General features: G+C 41.9%; 1 protein-coding gene across 5 annotated transcripts in view; it reads right to left on the bottom strand.

Moving 5' to 3' along the window:
- The window catches only part of RBMS3 (RNA binding motif single stranded interacting protein 3), a gene marked incomplete at its 3' end in the record, with an annotated part of 736,799 nt that overhangs the window by 623,536 nt on the left and 96,170 nt on the right, over positions 1 to 17,093 (bottom strand). For 3 of the 5 annotated variants that reach the window (XM_083468279.1, XM_083468278.1, XM_083468277.1), the window contains exon 2: positions 1,356 to 1,424. In XM_083468279.1, the coding sequence (XP_083324405.1) occupies positions 1,356 to 1,424 (69 nt within the window). Of the gene's footprint in view, positions 1 to 1,355; positions 1,425 to 11,102; positions 11,232 to 12,934; positions 12,952 to 17,093 lie in introns of those variants that run through there. The other 2 variants (XM_083468280.1, XM_083468281.1) reach the window with 2 other exon arrangements.

Genomic DNA, 17,093 nt, shown 5'->3' with positions numbered 1-17,093 from the left:
GAGGACCACATGGAATACAATCTATGATCTAATATAAATGTTTTGCTGAGCCCCAGCATAAAAAGAAAATTGTGCCTTGGGATTTCTTTACATAGCTGTAACACTTTCTTTTTTCTCTCCACTGGTGGTACTGGCATTTTAATATCCACCAGGCAAGTCTATAGGCTTATTAGAACCAAAACACTAATGATAAAGTTTTACAATAAAGAGATAAAAAGGGAAAGGAGATTATAAAACAAAGGACAAAACGGGGGAGAAAGATTATAATGCATGTGGTATAATATTGGAGGTGGAGAAGCAGTACCACAGGCATGTTTTAATATAATAGGACAAAGCTTTTCCAATAGATGCAGAATGACTTCAGATTTACTTTCAAACAACATTCCTGCTAGTTAATCTTTCAACCCTGTTCAACTGCTAACAGGATTTTAAAGCTCCAAAACAATAATCTTGAATATACGCTTATCTTTTTCTCCCAGGAAAAGCAACCAAGAATTAACAATGCACTCTAAAGTGGATTCAATTGGGCATGTTAAAGGTGCATCTTTTAATTTTTGAGTGCATTTGCTATCAACAGGCGAGAGCGTGCTGCAAGTGTACAATGAAAGAACAATATTCAATTACATCTTTGCCTTAAGCAGATCAGTAGGAATCCACTGACAATTTCAGCATATAAAACTAATTCCAACTGGAAAACACAGTAGAGTCCTTTTATAAAATTGTGTTCTATAGATTCCAGTAGATTCTGTATTGAATGCACGAGGTTGCTAATTATAAGGTGTCTTAAAAAGTCCCTCCAACATTTTGTAATAAAACGTATACACTGACTGTGCAGAGACAGTGCAATGTGGAATGGCTTTATACAGTGCTTTGGTTTTCCATAGCAGACAGTAATCACATTGACTTTGTTCCAGGTTAACACCAGAGCTTGAAATGAATAGAATGCAAATAACCTGCAATGAACATTTTCCATTGATTCAGTGTTACATAGCCATGACTAACTTCAGCTGAGTTGAGGCAATTAGCCTTTTTCCAGCATGGTGATCCGGTTTTCAGGAAGCACACGGGGAGGCAGCAGTGGAAACTAGTCCAAACTAGTCTTTTCACAGTCCAAATTAGTACGGGTGTTTGTGATGGCATGGAGGAATTTGTGTGATGGCGCACGAACAGCTTGCAGCCTCAGCCAGCCATTCAAAGTACCTCATGTTTTGTGGCCCACAAACACCACTTGAATTTTATTGATCGTGATGGCCAGATAAAGAGCATACACAAAAGGCCTCAACCATGAATAACATTAAACAGATTTTTTTCTTTGACATAAAAGATGATTAAAAAGCAGTATAAAGGAATATTACCTGATGTAGCTGTGAACTTGACCATCTGCTATACGAGGGAGCACCTGAAGTCTTGTTGGCTGTGGACTTCTTGAAAAAAAAGGAAAAACGTGATTTTTATTACTACAACAACAATACTTTCTTATACCCTGCCCATCTGACTAGGTTGCCCCAGCAACTCTGGATGGCTTCCAACAGAATATAAAAAGACATAAAGGTACATCAGACATTAAAAACTTCCCAATACAGCATGTCTATGAAAAGTCATATAATTGTTTAACTCTTGGATATTTGATGGCAGCGCATTCCACCTCTCCTGAGAAGCCCCTCTGTCACTTCACTTCTCACAGTGAGGGAACCAACAGAAGGCCCTCGGAGCTGGATCTCAAAGTCCATGCTGATGCTTGATATAATTAAGCTTTCATAGATTTCCATAGATCTCCGTGCCCTTACCACAGCAAAAAGACTGATACTGATGAACTGGAAAAATAAAAACGCGGCTCCCTTCTACGATTAGATTGAAGACTTATACAAACATGCAACACATGGATAACTTGCATATAAACGCAGACTTGCCATGGAAAAATTCAATTATGTTTGGAATCCATTCTTACAAATGCTGTAATAGGTTAAAATCTGGTGAAGTACAATAACAACTTCGTAAAGTAATTTTTAAAAAAGCTTTCATAGATTTCTTTAGTTTCACCACTGTTCTGGGCCAATATAAATCTAGGACTTCCGGGTTGGCGCCATCGCCGAATGGCGGACTCCCTCCGAGCTCCGGAGGGAGTCTGCTCGGCAGGGGCTGGGTCCTACCGCGCCGGCGACGCGGGGACCCTTAAAAACCACAGGCACGGAGCCCGTGGACATGGGTGACTCGGCTGGCACCGTTAGCACCCTCCCGACTCGTGAAGGAGCCTTTTTAAAGGCTACGGATCGGGTGCCGGGGAGTGGCGTGGTGCTGTGAGTCCTCTGCTTTCCCTGCCGAGCGAAGCCGCATGCCATTCGACAGAGAGCGCTGACTTCTTCTATTGAAAATTCGGACTGCAAACAACAACCCGTGAGTAATTTGGAAACCGGGTTTAAAAGGAGAAAAAAAGAATTTTTTTTTCGGATTCGGCACGAGCGGGGGAGATCCAAAAAGGAAGTCAGTCCCCACCCTATTGTAAACATTCTAAAACAAGGATTGGGTAACCAAGGTCGAGAAGCATATTTTTGATAAAAAATATTAATTCCACGATGGGAAATTATAAGAACTGTGCTGGAGGAGAAGAGTGGAGGGTGAGAAGGAAAATGTAACCCCCCCAGGGAACCGGGGCGATTCGTGAGAGAGCCTGGTGAAGAGAGATGGAGACTTTGACAGCTGTCAAAGTAGCTGTCAAAGTTGGAGAATATAAAGAGGACTTTGCCATGAGGACCTTGCTGGTTAATTTTGTTACAATTTGCTACAATTTGGATATAAACTGTTGAAAATAAGGAACAACAATTTTGACCCCTAGAGGGGTTTCGGGACACTACAAGAACGGTCGTAAGTGGAAAAATACTCTTGGAATCACACAGGACTTGTTATCTCCTGGGAAAGCTGCAAAACTGAAACAGTATTTCGTCTACAGAGGTGTTTATATTAAAGGAGACAATAGAATTTTCTATTGAAGAAAGGAAGGGACTGGACGTAAGTTTTTGTTCCTGAACAACAATAACCTCTGTAGAGGTACCAAATTTCTGAATTAGAACGTTTTAGCAGCGGAACAGGACAAGAAACTTGAGAAAGAGAGCAAAAAGAACAAAGGACTGATTACGACTTGGAAAGAACAATGGGGGGAGCTATAAAGACCAAGGAAACTAAAGGCCCTTTGGGGGCCTCTTTTAGACTGGATGTTTGAAGTTAAATATCATTAAAATAAATAAATAAACCGGAAAGGTGGAACTGGGGAAAAATCTGGCCATGGATTTGAGATCTCCAGGCTGACAATAGACAGACTGATGGATATGGGGAATCCAAACCGGGGAAGGGGGGGGGGATTTGGAATCCAAAGGCTGTGTAACTATTTTTTGAATCTTTTTATATCTTTTATCTTCTATATTTTTCTATAACTTCTGGTATACCACTTTATTTTGATTGGACATGTTTATTAAAAAAGGGAATTCGTGGAAGGAAACTGGGGTGGACCTTGGGGGAAAAAAACTTTTTTCTTTCTGTTAATGATGAGGGATGGTGGAAAGACTGTATAATTTAAATTGAATAGTGGGTTAAACAAATTAAGCTTTAAATTGGGAGTAAGAGCTTGTAGAACCAAATTAATGAAAGGGAATACAATTGGGAGGGGGATGGGGGAGTCCCAGAAAGTTGGTAATGAAAGTAAGGTTTTAAGTGTATTTTATCTTTCTTTTTTCTTTGTATTTTTATTTTTTGTGTTTTGGAAACTTTAATAAATATGATTTTTAAAAAAATAAATAAATAAATCTACAGTTATTGGATCACAGCACACAGTGGATCAAGGCAATATTGTCAAAGTGCTTGTGAAGAGAGGGGTAACCAGTGGGCCTCAACAATATGGAAGCAGCACTCTTGCATAGTCAAGTGCTATCCTCCTATAACCAAAATATTGTCTTCCATTTATCAGAGACACTAGTTTGGTTTTGCATTATTCCCTTGCTTGAAGTGCATTCTGAAGATAGGTCTGTTGGTGTGGGGGGAAACTGGTAGGGCAGGAATAGACCACTTCACTGAATCTACATGCTCGGTACCTTTTTATAGATGATCAAAACACAAGTGACAGTTTTAATCCACCAAGAGTAAGATTAAGCCATGGATATTTGGAAGATGACACTATGGCCTGCTTTCAATGTGCACCGAGAGGTGCCTGGTATGCTGGAGGAGGGACCGTAAGACCCAGTAAGTGGGAGCAATGTTATTAAAGGAAAAGAAAATTCTACCAACATGAAATGGTAGATGGATAAATCGGTCAATTTCAGTCCTCCGTTTCTCCTTTTCCCCAATCTTAAATTTGGTTCTCCACATTTCCACGAGTTTGCAATTTTTTAATTAATTTTAAAACTCCTCATGAAAATTCACCAGTATTTATACAAATACCGCATACATTTTTGTAAAGCTATTCACCTAATTTAATGCCAATGTTTGCATGTTTATGCAAACTTTACCCTAATATGTGCATTTGTAGAAACATCACTTAGCTAACGAACTGCACTGCAAAATCTGGAGAATTTCAAAGGACTGCTGTGTTTTGGTTCACATACTGTTATGAAACATGTGAGTAAGGTAGGTTTGCCTTTAAATGTGAACTGAATTGAGTTTCTCCACCCATCCATAACCAGGAAGCAGGTATAGAACTTGGTTACTAGGTTACCTTATTTCCAGATAAACTGTCTGCCCCACAGCCATTCAGGAATAAAACCAAAGTGTAGCCCAGATACAGAGATGCTTCTTAAATCTCATTACACATTGACTGAAACACATATGAAGGAGTAGGGAGAGAAAAATCCTTGCTCTGAGGCCCTTTTATTGGGGCCATATTTGCACCATCCATTTAAACCACTATGATATGATACCACTTCAAACAGTCATGGCTTGCCGATGCTGAAAGTTGTTAGGGAACTCCTGTTCCCTCAACAGAGCTACAATTTCCAGAGTGGTTTAACAATCAATCCTTCTTCCCAGGGAACTCTGGGAATTGTCGTTCTGTGAGGGGAATAGAGCTTTCCAGTTGACACTGCAAAAAGCAGCAATGTAGTTCAGGAAGCAGACACATTAATCCACTTGTAATAACCTGTTTTCTTGTTGCTATTTTTCCTGAAATTTAAAAAGGCACTCATACGCTTCATTCCATTTTATACCAAGGCTCCATTATATACTGTCTTTTATAAGCACTAAAGGCCTTGAAGCCACTATTAGTGTAAAATACTACTGTATTACGGAATTATTAATATGGCAACTGCCTCCCTTTAATCCAAATTACTTTAATTAAAAAGATAAAAATTTAAAAAGCTCCAGACAGCTCCTTACTAATGAAACCATCAGAATACAAAAGAATGTTTAAACAGTGAGCTGGATGGTTGGGAAAAAAGTAGATTCCTTCAGAGATTGTTTTAAGAAAATACTGCGGTGTGTGGAAAAAAATGTGACTTCCAGAAAAGCAGGAATAAAGGATAGAGAATTCAAGTAACCTACTCCCAACAGAACACATTTTGGGGAAAATTCTTCGAGTAACACTTCATATTTTGATTTTTTTTTCCTATTTAGAGTACATTTGTAGCATCAAAGCACAATCTTGTTGAATATTTTGAAGAACTGTAGATTCCAGGTAAATGCAAACAACAATAAGTTCATATTTCTTTCTGACTATGATTTGGTTACCTAACTTATGGTGCAATCTGACACAATGTCTACTGAGAAATAAGTCCCATTGACTTCAGTGGGGCTCACTTCCTGGTAAGGAGATAACACCCAAACTTTCTCAACAGTTAGTGAATTTCTTTTAATCTGCTCTATACTAAGAACTGTGATCAGTGAGTTTCCTTTTTTCTTAATCTGTGGTTTTGTTTAAGGGCTGTGTGGCGTTCTTCCTTTTGGTTCCCAAATAATATTTGAAACAAACAAACAAACAAACAAGAACAATATCATAATTGAATGGATTTAATTCCAAGAGACTCCAGGGAAGGAGTAGAACACTGAAAAATTAAACCTCAAGAAACTCACGCTAACAAGAAGCAAAATAGGGTGTGGTTGAGTTGCTTCTCCTACGTATTGAAAGGGTATGCTGCTTAGCCACACCCCTTGCCACCTGAGGGTGACTTGTAGAAGTCAGTTGGTGGTTCACCACACCTCAACCAGTGTGATGTATCATCAGAGTATGCAGAACCCCAGTGGAGTCCTCAGGGAATTCCTGCTCCCAGCAAACGGCTTCTTCCAGAGTCCCTGGTTAACGGAAAAACTCCCCTCCCGCACAGTTCAAAGTAAAAAGGTGTTTATTGTCTCCAGACTCAAGACAAAGCTAATCGCTGCTATCTATTATAGACCAAGGGAACATGGGTGGCGCTGTGGTCTAAACCACAGAGCCTCTTGGCTTTGCTGATCAGAAGGTCGATGGTTCGAATCCACATGACAAGGTGAGCTCCCATTGCTCTGTCCCAGCTCCTGCCAGCCTAGCAGTTTGAAAGCATACCAGTGCAAGTAGATAAACCGCTGTGGCGGGAAGGTAAACGGCATTTCCGCACGCTCTTGTTTCCCTCACAGTGTCCTATTACACCAGAAGTGGTTCAGTCCTGCTGGCCACACGACCCAGAAAGCTGTCTGTGGACAAACGCCGGCTCCCTTGGCCTGAAAGCAGAGATGAGCACCACAACCCCGTAGTCACCTTTGACTGGACTTAACCGTCCAGGGGTCCATTACCATTACCTTTCACTATATACCTTTATTCCGGTCTTCAAAGTAAAGATACATATATACAGAGAGAACGACTAGCACTATCAGTGTGCTAGCTAACTCTGCTGTGTAAAAACAACAACTCACAGTCTCTTCCCTTGACTCTCACAGATTCAGAGTCAGATCCTGACAACAAACAGGACAGCATCAGGACATGCAACAAGACCTAATGAAAGCAATGCCCTAGAGACTATTATACCCATCTCTACATTCCTAAACCAATGGGAGAGTGAATGACGCAACAAGTCATACACTCAACCTCTCTGGGGTTGCTATTTTAACCCAGTGCACCCAGCATCCTTATCTCAGAACATGGTGGATGTGCTCCTCAAGACATGAGGCCAAGCACTGTGTAATTTAAACCACTGTTCACATTGCACCATCATGGCATGTTCAGCAGCCGCAGCTGCCAAAACTACTACTGTGATTTGACCAATGTATGAAGAAGCTTAGCATGTATACATTGGTACACATCTATTTCAGACTTATCTGTTGTATATAAAGTACTGAGGAGGGGTTAAAAGGAAAAGGTACTATTGTGGGCAGTAATATCAAAGATAACTTTCGTTTTACAGGAATCAGTGCAACAAGAAAAGGCCAGAACAGATACAGATATGCCAGTCATTTTTAAAAAAATCCATTCATTATACTTATTCCATCAAAATTCATCAGTTCAGAGTCTCTATGGAGCTGCGGGGATGAGCTTTGATGGTCTGAGTATAATGAATGGATTTATGGGAGTATAGCATCTCATTGGCAATGAAGATCTACAGATATGTTATATATCTGTTGAATTTTTTTTACCAGCAAATAACCATTGAGATGTTCTAATCATTTATACTGATGGGATAAAGGGGGGGGGGAGGAAAAAGGAAAAAAAAATCTTCAGACTGGTTGAATTCCTGTCAAGATTTATTGATTAGCATTTTCAGACTTCTGTTCTTTCCTTTCCTTTTTAAGGTATTACATTTCATTTGAAAGCAAGATTATTTAGTACACCATTTTTATTCAAAGCAAAATAGAAAATGAGACAGGAGGTTATGGTCATATTTGTGGGTCTTTCATTTCATAAAATAAAACAAAGATATTGCTATCGGCAGGGAAAGCCCAGGTGGTAGAGCATCTGTTTATCCAATCACAATGCCTCAGGTTCAGTCCCTGGCTAGAAGTCTGGAGAGTCCCGCTCAGTCAACAAAGACAATACTAAACTAGACGTTGATGATGGAGGAGATATTAGTCCTCTCTCATTTGCACTTCCCAAACCAATACACAAACTGAAACTGAGGTATCCTTTGACATTCAAGCTTCTCCAAATTTTGTGATGCAATTTTCCTACCCAAAAATGTTCACAAAAACACATATATTAGTGAATATGAAGTCCCAGAACTACATAACTAGAGGTAGTTAACGGTACTTCCAAAAAACTGGGTAAAATTGTGTGAAAGAATTGGTGGAACTGTGCTTTAAAATGCATACACATTTCCATTAATATTTTTTTTTGGGGGGGTGTATATGCGGTGTGGATGTGGGGTGAACTGCACATTAGGTTGGGGGGGAAATCGACGAATTCATCCATTTCTACTAGATTGGCCACGTATTGTCAACTCAACCAATTAACCATCAACCATGCTAAATCTAAGATTCTGATTTTCGCCAGAAGTCGGAGATTATACGAATGGAAGCTTGGTGGAGCAAAAATAGAGCAAGTCCTAAAATTTCAATACTTAGGAGTTATTTTTCAATACAATTTGGGGTGGAAAGCACAAATTCAACACCTACTTAACAAGGCCAAAACTCTGTCATATGCGCTCCTCCGATTTTTCTTTTCGGATGGAGCTTTGCATGTTCCCTCGGCCCTAAAGGTGTTCAAGGCAAAAGTGGTTCCCGTGCTAGCTTATGCTGCCCCGCTCTGGGCCGTGATGACAGATCTTGCTCCTCTTGAGACTCTGCAAAACCAATTCCTACGTCGGCTCCTAATGCTCCCCCTGTGCGTAAGCAATGCAGCCATGCGACTAGAATTGAAGATCGCATCCTTAGAAACTTGCCTGTGGAAGCAAGTCTTCAATTATTGGTTATCATTGTGGCATAGATTACCAGACCATTATCTTGTCCAATGCTTATGGCGAGATGAATTCTCCAGCCTTTGGACTAGTAGAATTCATGCCAAACTCTTGAGCTATGGAATCTCTCCCTTAGATTCCCTAAAACTAGATCAAATCACTGCTCAAAGACTGATCCGCCAAAGACTGGATGACATCGATTTACAGCGAAATTATTCGCTGGGGGGAGGTGTTTGTTCGCCCCAGAACATTGGTATCACTTTAACTTACTGCGTTCCATCATACCTCTCCTCCCTCTCGACTGTTGCCCATAGGCTGGCCTTCACCAAAGCGAGGTTTAACGTTTTTCCCTCCAATGTCCTGAGACATAGATTCTCAAAGGGCCAAGCCTCCGCCATGTGTGTATGTGATAAGGAGACGCCGGAGTCGCTTCAGCACATTATGTTTACTTGCCCCTTGTTTAATGTGCCACGGGCAAATTTGTTGGGATCAATCATACAGAAGCTAGAGGGTACCCCACCAAAATTCCACCTTGCCCAAATCCTGCAGGATAAGGATATCCATACGACCCTGAGAGTGGCTAGGTTTCTAGTCGCTGTCCTTACCCAAAAGCGCTGCCAAGGTGCACTACAAGCTAATTAAGGCGCAGTATGTCATTCCATCTTACAGTATTTTATTGTTATAGTGATGTTTTAGCGGCTGTTTTTTCCCACGTGCACAAGCTGTTATTTATGTCTTGTTTTTTATCTGTATGGGCCTATGGCCGTAATAAATATCTATTCTATTCTATTCATAACTAGAGGTAGTTAACGGTACTTCCAAAAAACTGGGTAAAATTGTGTGAAAGAATTGGTGGAACTGTGCTTTAAAATGCATACACATTTCCATTAATATTTTTTTTGGGGGGAGTGTATATGCGGTGTGGATGTGGGGTGAACTGCACATTAGGTTGGGGGGGAAATCGACGAATTCATCCATTTCTACTAGATTGGCAAATGATTTGATATAAGGGCTGATTTGGTATAAGGCAACTTCCAGTATTCCAATGAATCACGTCTGAGTTGCTAAACGTCAATGATATTTTAGGGTTGAGTAGACAATCTTCTACACTGCCACACTGTCACAACTGGCTACATGAGCCTCTGCAATGATCACATTACAACAATTCTAATGGGTTCTCGTTAAACAGGTAAACAAAGAAGCACCCGTGGGGTAAGTTCACAGTTAAGAAATAATATGCATGTTTCCTCAGAAGTAATTCAGCAGGACTTACTTCAGAGTAGACATGGATAGGATTGCAAGTGACTAACTCCCATCAATTTCAATGCCACATATTTTTGCTGATTGTTCCTCAGAGCCACATGGCCAATACACTTGCTTATATGGCCACAACTTTTCCCATCTGCCTTACAAGCTACAAAAATAAATAGAACCTCATATAAAATAAGATGGCAAAACAGTGATAGTCCTACTCTGGAGGGTAAGACCAGAACCAACGGATTCAACTTACAAGATTCCAACTAAACATCAGGAAGAACTTTCTGACAGTATGAGCTGTTCGACGGTGGAGTGGACTCACTCAGGAGGTTGTGGACTCTTCTTCAGTACATATTTTTAATCAGAGGTTGGATGGCCATCTGTCATGGATGCTTTAGTTGAGATTTCTGCATTGCGGGGGTTTTGACTAGATGACCCTCCAAATATACAATTTTACGATTCTAGGATTCCAAATCTATAATTTTATGATTCTAGGATTCCAACTGATATTTTTTCAAGGCAGCTACACTATCCAGTTTCATTGGGCAGCCTAAAAATTATACACAATACAATTCACTCTGTTTCGTGGCATTCAATTAATCTGAACAACAACCTGCAAAATGATTTTAACATCAGGTCAATGGCCCATCTAGTCCAACATCCTGTTCTCACAGTTGCTGACCAGATGCCCATGAGAAAGCTGCAAGCAAGATTTGAACACAACAGCACCCTTGTCCCTGTGGTTTCCAGCAACTGGTAATTTTCTAATTTACAGACCAGACCACCCACCTCCACCCCCACCCTGATGCAAAAAGGCAAGGTGCACTTAGTAGCTGCAACTTAATATTCAACAGACTTCTCACATTCTGCTCTTTTCTTGCAATTTTCACACTATATAAACAACCCAAGGAACCTGTGGAATAGCAGGGTATAAACTGAGACATTAAATACATTGGAAATGGAAGCTTTGTTTCACTGCCAAATATTTTTGGGGCACAATCTGCTGACCTTTCCTCTCAATCAGACGCCATTCAAAGGAATGGAAGCTCCTTGGTGGACTAAGTCCTGGATTCCTTTGCTGAAACGTTCACTCCTTCTATAGCTCATTCTTATTCTCTCCAAAGCCCGTCAAAGAATCTAAATCATGACATGGGGAAAGGTTAGACAGGCATTCAAATTTGTCTGTCACTGCAGGAGAAGTGATGCAATGTAGGGACTGCAGCAGCAATAACAGTGAAAATCTATCATTCTTACTTCTTCAAGCACCCCTCCCTGCAATACGACAGAAATGCATCTCAGCAGTAAATTCTTCTAAGAGCCCCTTAAATCTATCATGCTAATTGCAAATGTGGAGTAGCCATTTGTCTTGTCCTAGAAGTATCGTAAGACGCAGATTTGTGCTTTGAAAAGTTTCAAGGAAGAATCCCTAGGCGGCCCATAGCATAAAACTCTATAGACAGTAGCGACACTGCACTGGACTAATCTTTCCAAAAGGACACTGCAGAGCATTTTAGGGTTTAAAAAAAAGAATTAAAGTGAGGAAGATCGGTAGCAATCGAGAGCATGTTCCTGCCCTGTGTATATGCAGACAATAATGTGTTTGTTTCATATGACCATTGCTTTTTAGATTCAGGGACAAAATTCCTATCAAACAGTATTTTTGTGATGAGTAATCTGTTGCTGTTTTTCCAACAATAACAGCAAAATGCACCAGTCTGCACAAAGTGTGAAGTGCAAAAAATATTCACAATGCACAGTAACCATTTCAGATTACGGTAGTTCCAAAAATATGATGAAAGGCTGCCCTCTTCAGCCAAAAGTTGGGAAAAAAGGTGCCAAGAGGGTCTAAATGTCCTTTAGAGCAAACATTTGGGGGAAACTTTACTAAATAGTCCATATTCCACTGTACTGTACAACAGTTAATTCCGCTGAAGTGGGAAATACATGCATTCAGTAATGTGTGTGTAGTAATCTATATTTATACACAAGAAGTGGGGAAGCTGGTGTACGGCAGAAAAGGCTTAGGATGCTGGCTAATAAGGATGTAAGACAGCATCAATTTCCATTCTGCCCTGTATTTTATTTTGCATGCGGTTTTTCTATATATCCTCTTTAATAACCACCACGGATTACCTTTTTGTTTTTGTGTGAGGGTAAACTTAGATACTTGTGAGACTCAGGTAGAAGTTGAACAAATAAGAAAGGTTTGTTTTACAGCACGAAGTTGATAAAAACAAAGACTGTGTCAGGAGATAAAAAATTATTTCAGGAAACAGTTATTTATACTGAATATAGTAGATGTTACAGGCTTCTAAACAAGCTTCAGTTGCCTACACTTCAGTTAGATGTTACAGGTTTCTAGACTAGATGGTAAACGCTTAGCTCATTTGGACTTTTTGCTTCAGTTCCTTAACTTAGTTGTTGTACTGTATAGGTTTTATACAGCTTGATGCCTTTGTTCTTAAACAAGCTCAATGCACAGCTTAATACTTTGGTTCCTAACCAAGGTGGTTATTTTCCATCAGTTACCCAACCTTTTAATAATCACACTCCTGAGGTACTTCTAGCAGTGTAACAGACCAGGGGGTCCCCACACCCCTCTTAACTGGTTTGAAATTCTTCTTTTTCTGAAAGATCTCTCAGCTCCTGACTGAAATGAGACCTAAGTAGACTGTAACCTCACAGCTTCTACTTCTTCTGCTCAAACTCAGCCTCCCAGTTAACTCCTGTCAGAATACTCTCCCATGACACTGAACACTGTCTTCCAATATAAGCTCAGGGACTCCTTTCTCTAGCTGCAGGTATTTTCCTCAGAGTGCATATTGCGCACAGACCAGAACCAACTCACCCCCTTCAACTATCTGAACTCTCTCTCAGAAATTGCTCCTTTTATTTTCCCTCCCAAAGTTCAGGCTCCACCCCGCCTCCAGCTAGAGGTCTCGATAGCCAATCAGAGAGCAGCTCCAGCACTCTGGCAGAATAGCAGCCAATCCGAGAGTGAGCAGCTCCAGCATTCTGAGACGATGCATCACTCGACTCTGCTCTAGCTCAGGTGTCCATCACACCTACATTTATACTCAATTGTTCAGTGGGGACTGGATTCCCTGCCACGTAAAAAAATATTTGAGCCCACAAGTAACCCCTCTTAGCCCATTGAGCTGCCATGGCAGTCATGGGGTATGCTTGTAAGGGAATTACCGTATTTTTCGCTCTATTGGACGCACCGGACCACAGGACGCACCTAGTTTTTAGAGGGGGAAATCAAGGAAAAAAATATTATCCCCCCCCCAGCCCCAAAGAGCAACGGACAGGCTGCATGCAGCCTGTCCACTTCTCCCAGAGCTTCTCGGGGCTGCGGGGGAAGCCCGGGTTCCCCCCCCCCAGCCCCAAAGAGCAAAGAAGCCAAGACAGCGTGCGGGATCCATAGCCGCGCAACCTCTCCAGCCAGGAGCTAAACCTCTCCAGTGCAGCTAAAGAAGACAAGGCAGCAAGCGCGATCCATCCCGCTCACTGCCTTGGCTTCTTCTTTAGCCTTGCGCAGCATCTTTAGTCTTGCACAACGGGATGGATTGCGCCCGCTGTCCACCGGGGCTGGACTAGATGACTCCTGGGGTTCCCTTCCAACCCTGCAATTCTATGACCTCGGAAGGTCCTTGGGGTCTCCACCACTGGAGGCTTTTAAGCAGTGGTTGGGGGACCATCTGCCTGGCGTTCTTTAGCTGTGATTCCTACATTGTGAGGGGGCTGGGCTAGATGACCCTTGGGTGGCCCTCCCAACTCTATACGGTCCTACAGTTCTGCGGCAGGAGATCCACAGCCACTTCACACAATGCCCACTCCCAATTTTCATCTGAGAGACATGTGTCTCTCAGTACCCCCCTACCTGCCACACTTCCCCCACCCCACTTAAGCTGAGGGAATTCCTGCCCAGAGAAACTCCCAGCAATCAAGGAGGAGGAATCCGCTGCAGCCGTGAGCAGTGGAGGATCCATGGTCCCCTTCCTTCTCTCCTCCGTAGTTGCTTTGAAGCAGGAAAGTGGGAGAGGAGCTGCTTACACGAGTGCAAGCTGCTCCCCTCCCACATTGCCGCTTTAAAGCAATCACGGAGGAGGGAATCCGCTGAAGCCTCCAGCAGCGGAGGATCCATGGGTCCCCTCTTTCCCTCCTCCGTGGTTGCTTTGAAGCAGGAAAGTGGGAGAGGAGCTGCTTACACGAGTGCAAGCTGCTCCCTTCCCACATTGCCGCTTCAAAGGGAGCCCGGGAGGAGGGAATCTGCTGCAGCCTCGAGCAGCGAAGAGGATCCATGGGTCCCCTTCCTTCCCTCCTCCGTAGTTGCTTTGAAGGAGGAAAGTGGGAGAGGAGCTGCTTACACGAGTGTAAGCTGCTCCCCTCCCACATTGCTGCTTCAAAGGGAGCCCGGGAGGAGGGAATCTGCTGCAGCTTCCCCTAACTCCCGCAGAAGCTGCGGGCTCTTTAAAGGGGCTGCACGGCTTCTCCTGGCTTTTCTGGGAGGTGGGGGGATTCCCCCACCTCGTAGAAAAGCTCGCAGGAGCCGCGCAGCCTTTAAAGAGTGTGCCGCTCTTGGGGGCTTTTCCCCCAGGAGGGAGAAGGGACTGCTGCAGCCAGTCAGTCCCTTCTCCCTCCTAGAGAAAAGCCCGCAAGAGCGCACGAAGCTTGTGTGCGGCTCTTGAGGGCTTTTCCCGCCTGCCTCCCCCCTGCATTCGCTCCATAGGACGCACACACATTTTCCCTTGCTTTTTAGGAGGGAAAAAGTGCGTCCTATGGTGCGAAAAATACGGTAGTAGTGAAGACATTGGGGAAAGCCTAGATTGCTCTTCTTTTCCATACCATTAGAGAGGCCCAGGCATAGTGATTTTCTATGTTCATTATTAATATGCTGTGTTTTTAATGATTGAAAGGGCAGTGATTCAACATTTTTTCTCTTCCACATTTATCCAATTCTTTTTCGCTCAATCTACTGGCAAAATGTAGTTAAACACATACTTCATTACATGATTGTTACATCATGGCACACCATTAATTTCAACGCAAAGGAAACCCATGCAAATTGGGAGGTAAGGCATTTATTGATTTCTGTTCTAGACATGGACAAATAGGCAAACAACAACAATTTCTGCTCCCCTTTCTGTGTTGTTGTGTTTTTTTTGGGGGGGAGGTGGAATTCTCTACTGGCTAAAAAGCACAAATTTCTTTGTTCAAATCTTGTCCCTGCCATTAGCCTTTTTTTGGGGGGGGGTGGAATTCTCTACTGGCTAAAAAGCACAAATTTCTTTGTTCAAATCTTGTCCCTGCCATTGGCTCCCTAGGTGGACTTAGACAAGCCACTGTCTCTGAACCTCAGTCCTCATCTGCAATAAGGGCAATAATAATACTGACTTTCACAGCAGGATTGTTGTAAGGATGGCAGGACAATAATGAATGTGAAGGGCTTTGAACACCATTTTGTTTGTTTGTTTGTTTGCTTGCTTGCTTGCTTGTTATCCAGCCCGTCCTCCCATAGGGGTCCAGGGTGTAAACAACAAGCCAAAATAAATAAATAAAAACATATTGAAAACAATTAGAATTCAAACCTCAACTTTAAAAGGCTTGTTGAAAGAGTAGCTGCCAAAAAGACAACAGAGATAGTGACTGATTCATTGCCTCTTATTCAGTACAATGACTTATTTAGTTGCTTTTTAAAAATGTTTATTAAAAAGCAATCAGTGTTTTTTAAATGTATTTTTTTCAGTTTATGTTGTGAGCTGCCATGGGTCCTGCACTGGGAGAAAGCAGGATATAAATGTGTGTGTGTGTAGAAATTGTGTGTGTGTGTGTGTGTGTGTGTGTAGAAATCAAACGTTAAGCATTATTAAGCATAGGTGATGCATTAAAGTCAGGAGTAGGAACTGTGTTGACCCCCAGTTGTTCTTTGATTACAATTCCCATAATTCCATGCTGGCTGGGGTCAATGAGAGTTGGAGTCCCCATAGCTGAAGCAACACAGATTCCTCATACCTGTATTAAAGGATGCCTGGTTAAGTTACTTCCCTTCTAAATACCGGTACTCTACGTGAATATTAGTGGGACAGCTAACCATGTGCTGAAATGCAGAGCTGCAATTAATGGAGTTGTTTCAGTCTCTAGTGTTTACTTAAACTGTCATATATCTAAGTGCTCTGAACAATCACGTGAATTTTCAGTAATTGGCTCTTATCACATTTGAATTTGTAACAACTATGATCAGCCTCATTTATTTGAAGCAAAATTGTCATTCTGGGATTTTACAGCTGTTTCTAAAAAAAAACCTTAAAATGACAATTAAATTATTATTCACTTTACATCTATCATGCACTGCCAACATCTATTTATCGCAACAGAACCAGGGGTAGAAGTCAAGCTAAATACAGGCTTCTCTATGAAGTAAATCTGATGCTGCAACGTCTAGTATATAATTCACATATTTCAATGACAAAAATATCTTAACAAGCTGACTATAACTTCTCATTTCAACTTCATATGATAGAAAAGAAATTTTAATTAAAACAGAATAGAATGGACAGTAAGGACATGTTGTTTGAATGAATGGTCTGGACCTTTTTTTAGTCATCAGGGTGGAATAAGCACTGCAATTTTCATTTGCGAATATACACCATGCCTTCATCTGAAAAAGAAAACTAAAGCATTTTTTAGTCAATTGTGGGTTGTTGTCTTCTGTAAGTCCACCCCCCGTGTCTCCCCCCCCCCCCGTGTACTCCAGGATTGTAAAAGGTGCATAGCCCTCCAGATTTTGATAGACTCCATCTCTCATCCGTCCCAGCCAGTATAGCCAATGGTCAGAGATGAAGGGAGTTGCAGTCCAGCAATGCTGGGGGCAGTGAAACACGGGTCCCCCAACCCCTGCTATACTCAGGTCTACAGTTCTTCCAATCCAGTATAACATTCACCGCTGTAGTGTGTTGCATGAACAGTGTACAGACACGAATCCATTCATTAAAATGA

The sequence above is a fragment of the Podarcis liolepis genome, assembly GCF_965112155.1.
Source record: "Podarcis liolepis genome assembly, chromosome: 12".
NCBI classification, from domain to species: Eukaryota; Metazoa; Chordata; class Lepidosauria; order Squamata; family Lacertidae; genus Podarcis; species Podarcis liolepis.
The sequence above is the reverse complement of the archived record's forward strand: the minus strand, read 5'-3'. Positions and strand labels throughout refer to the sequence as shown.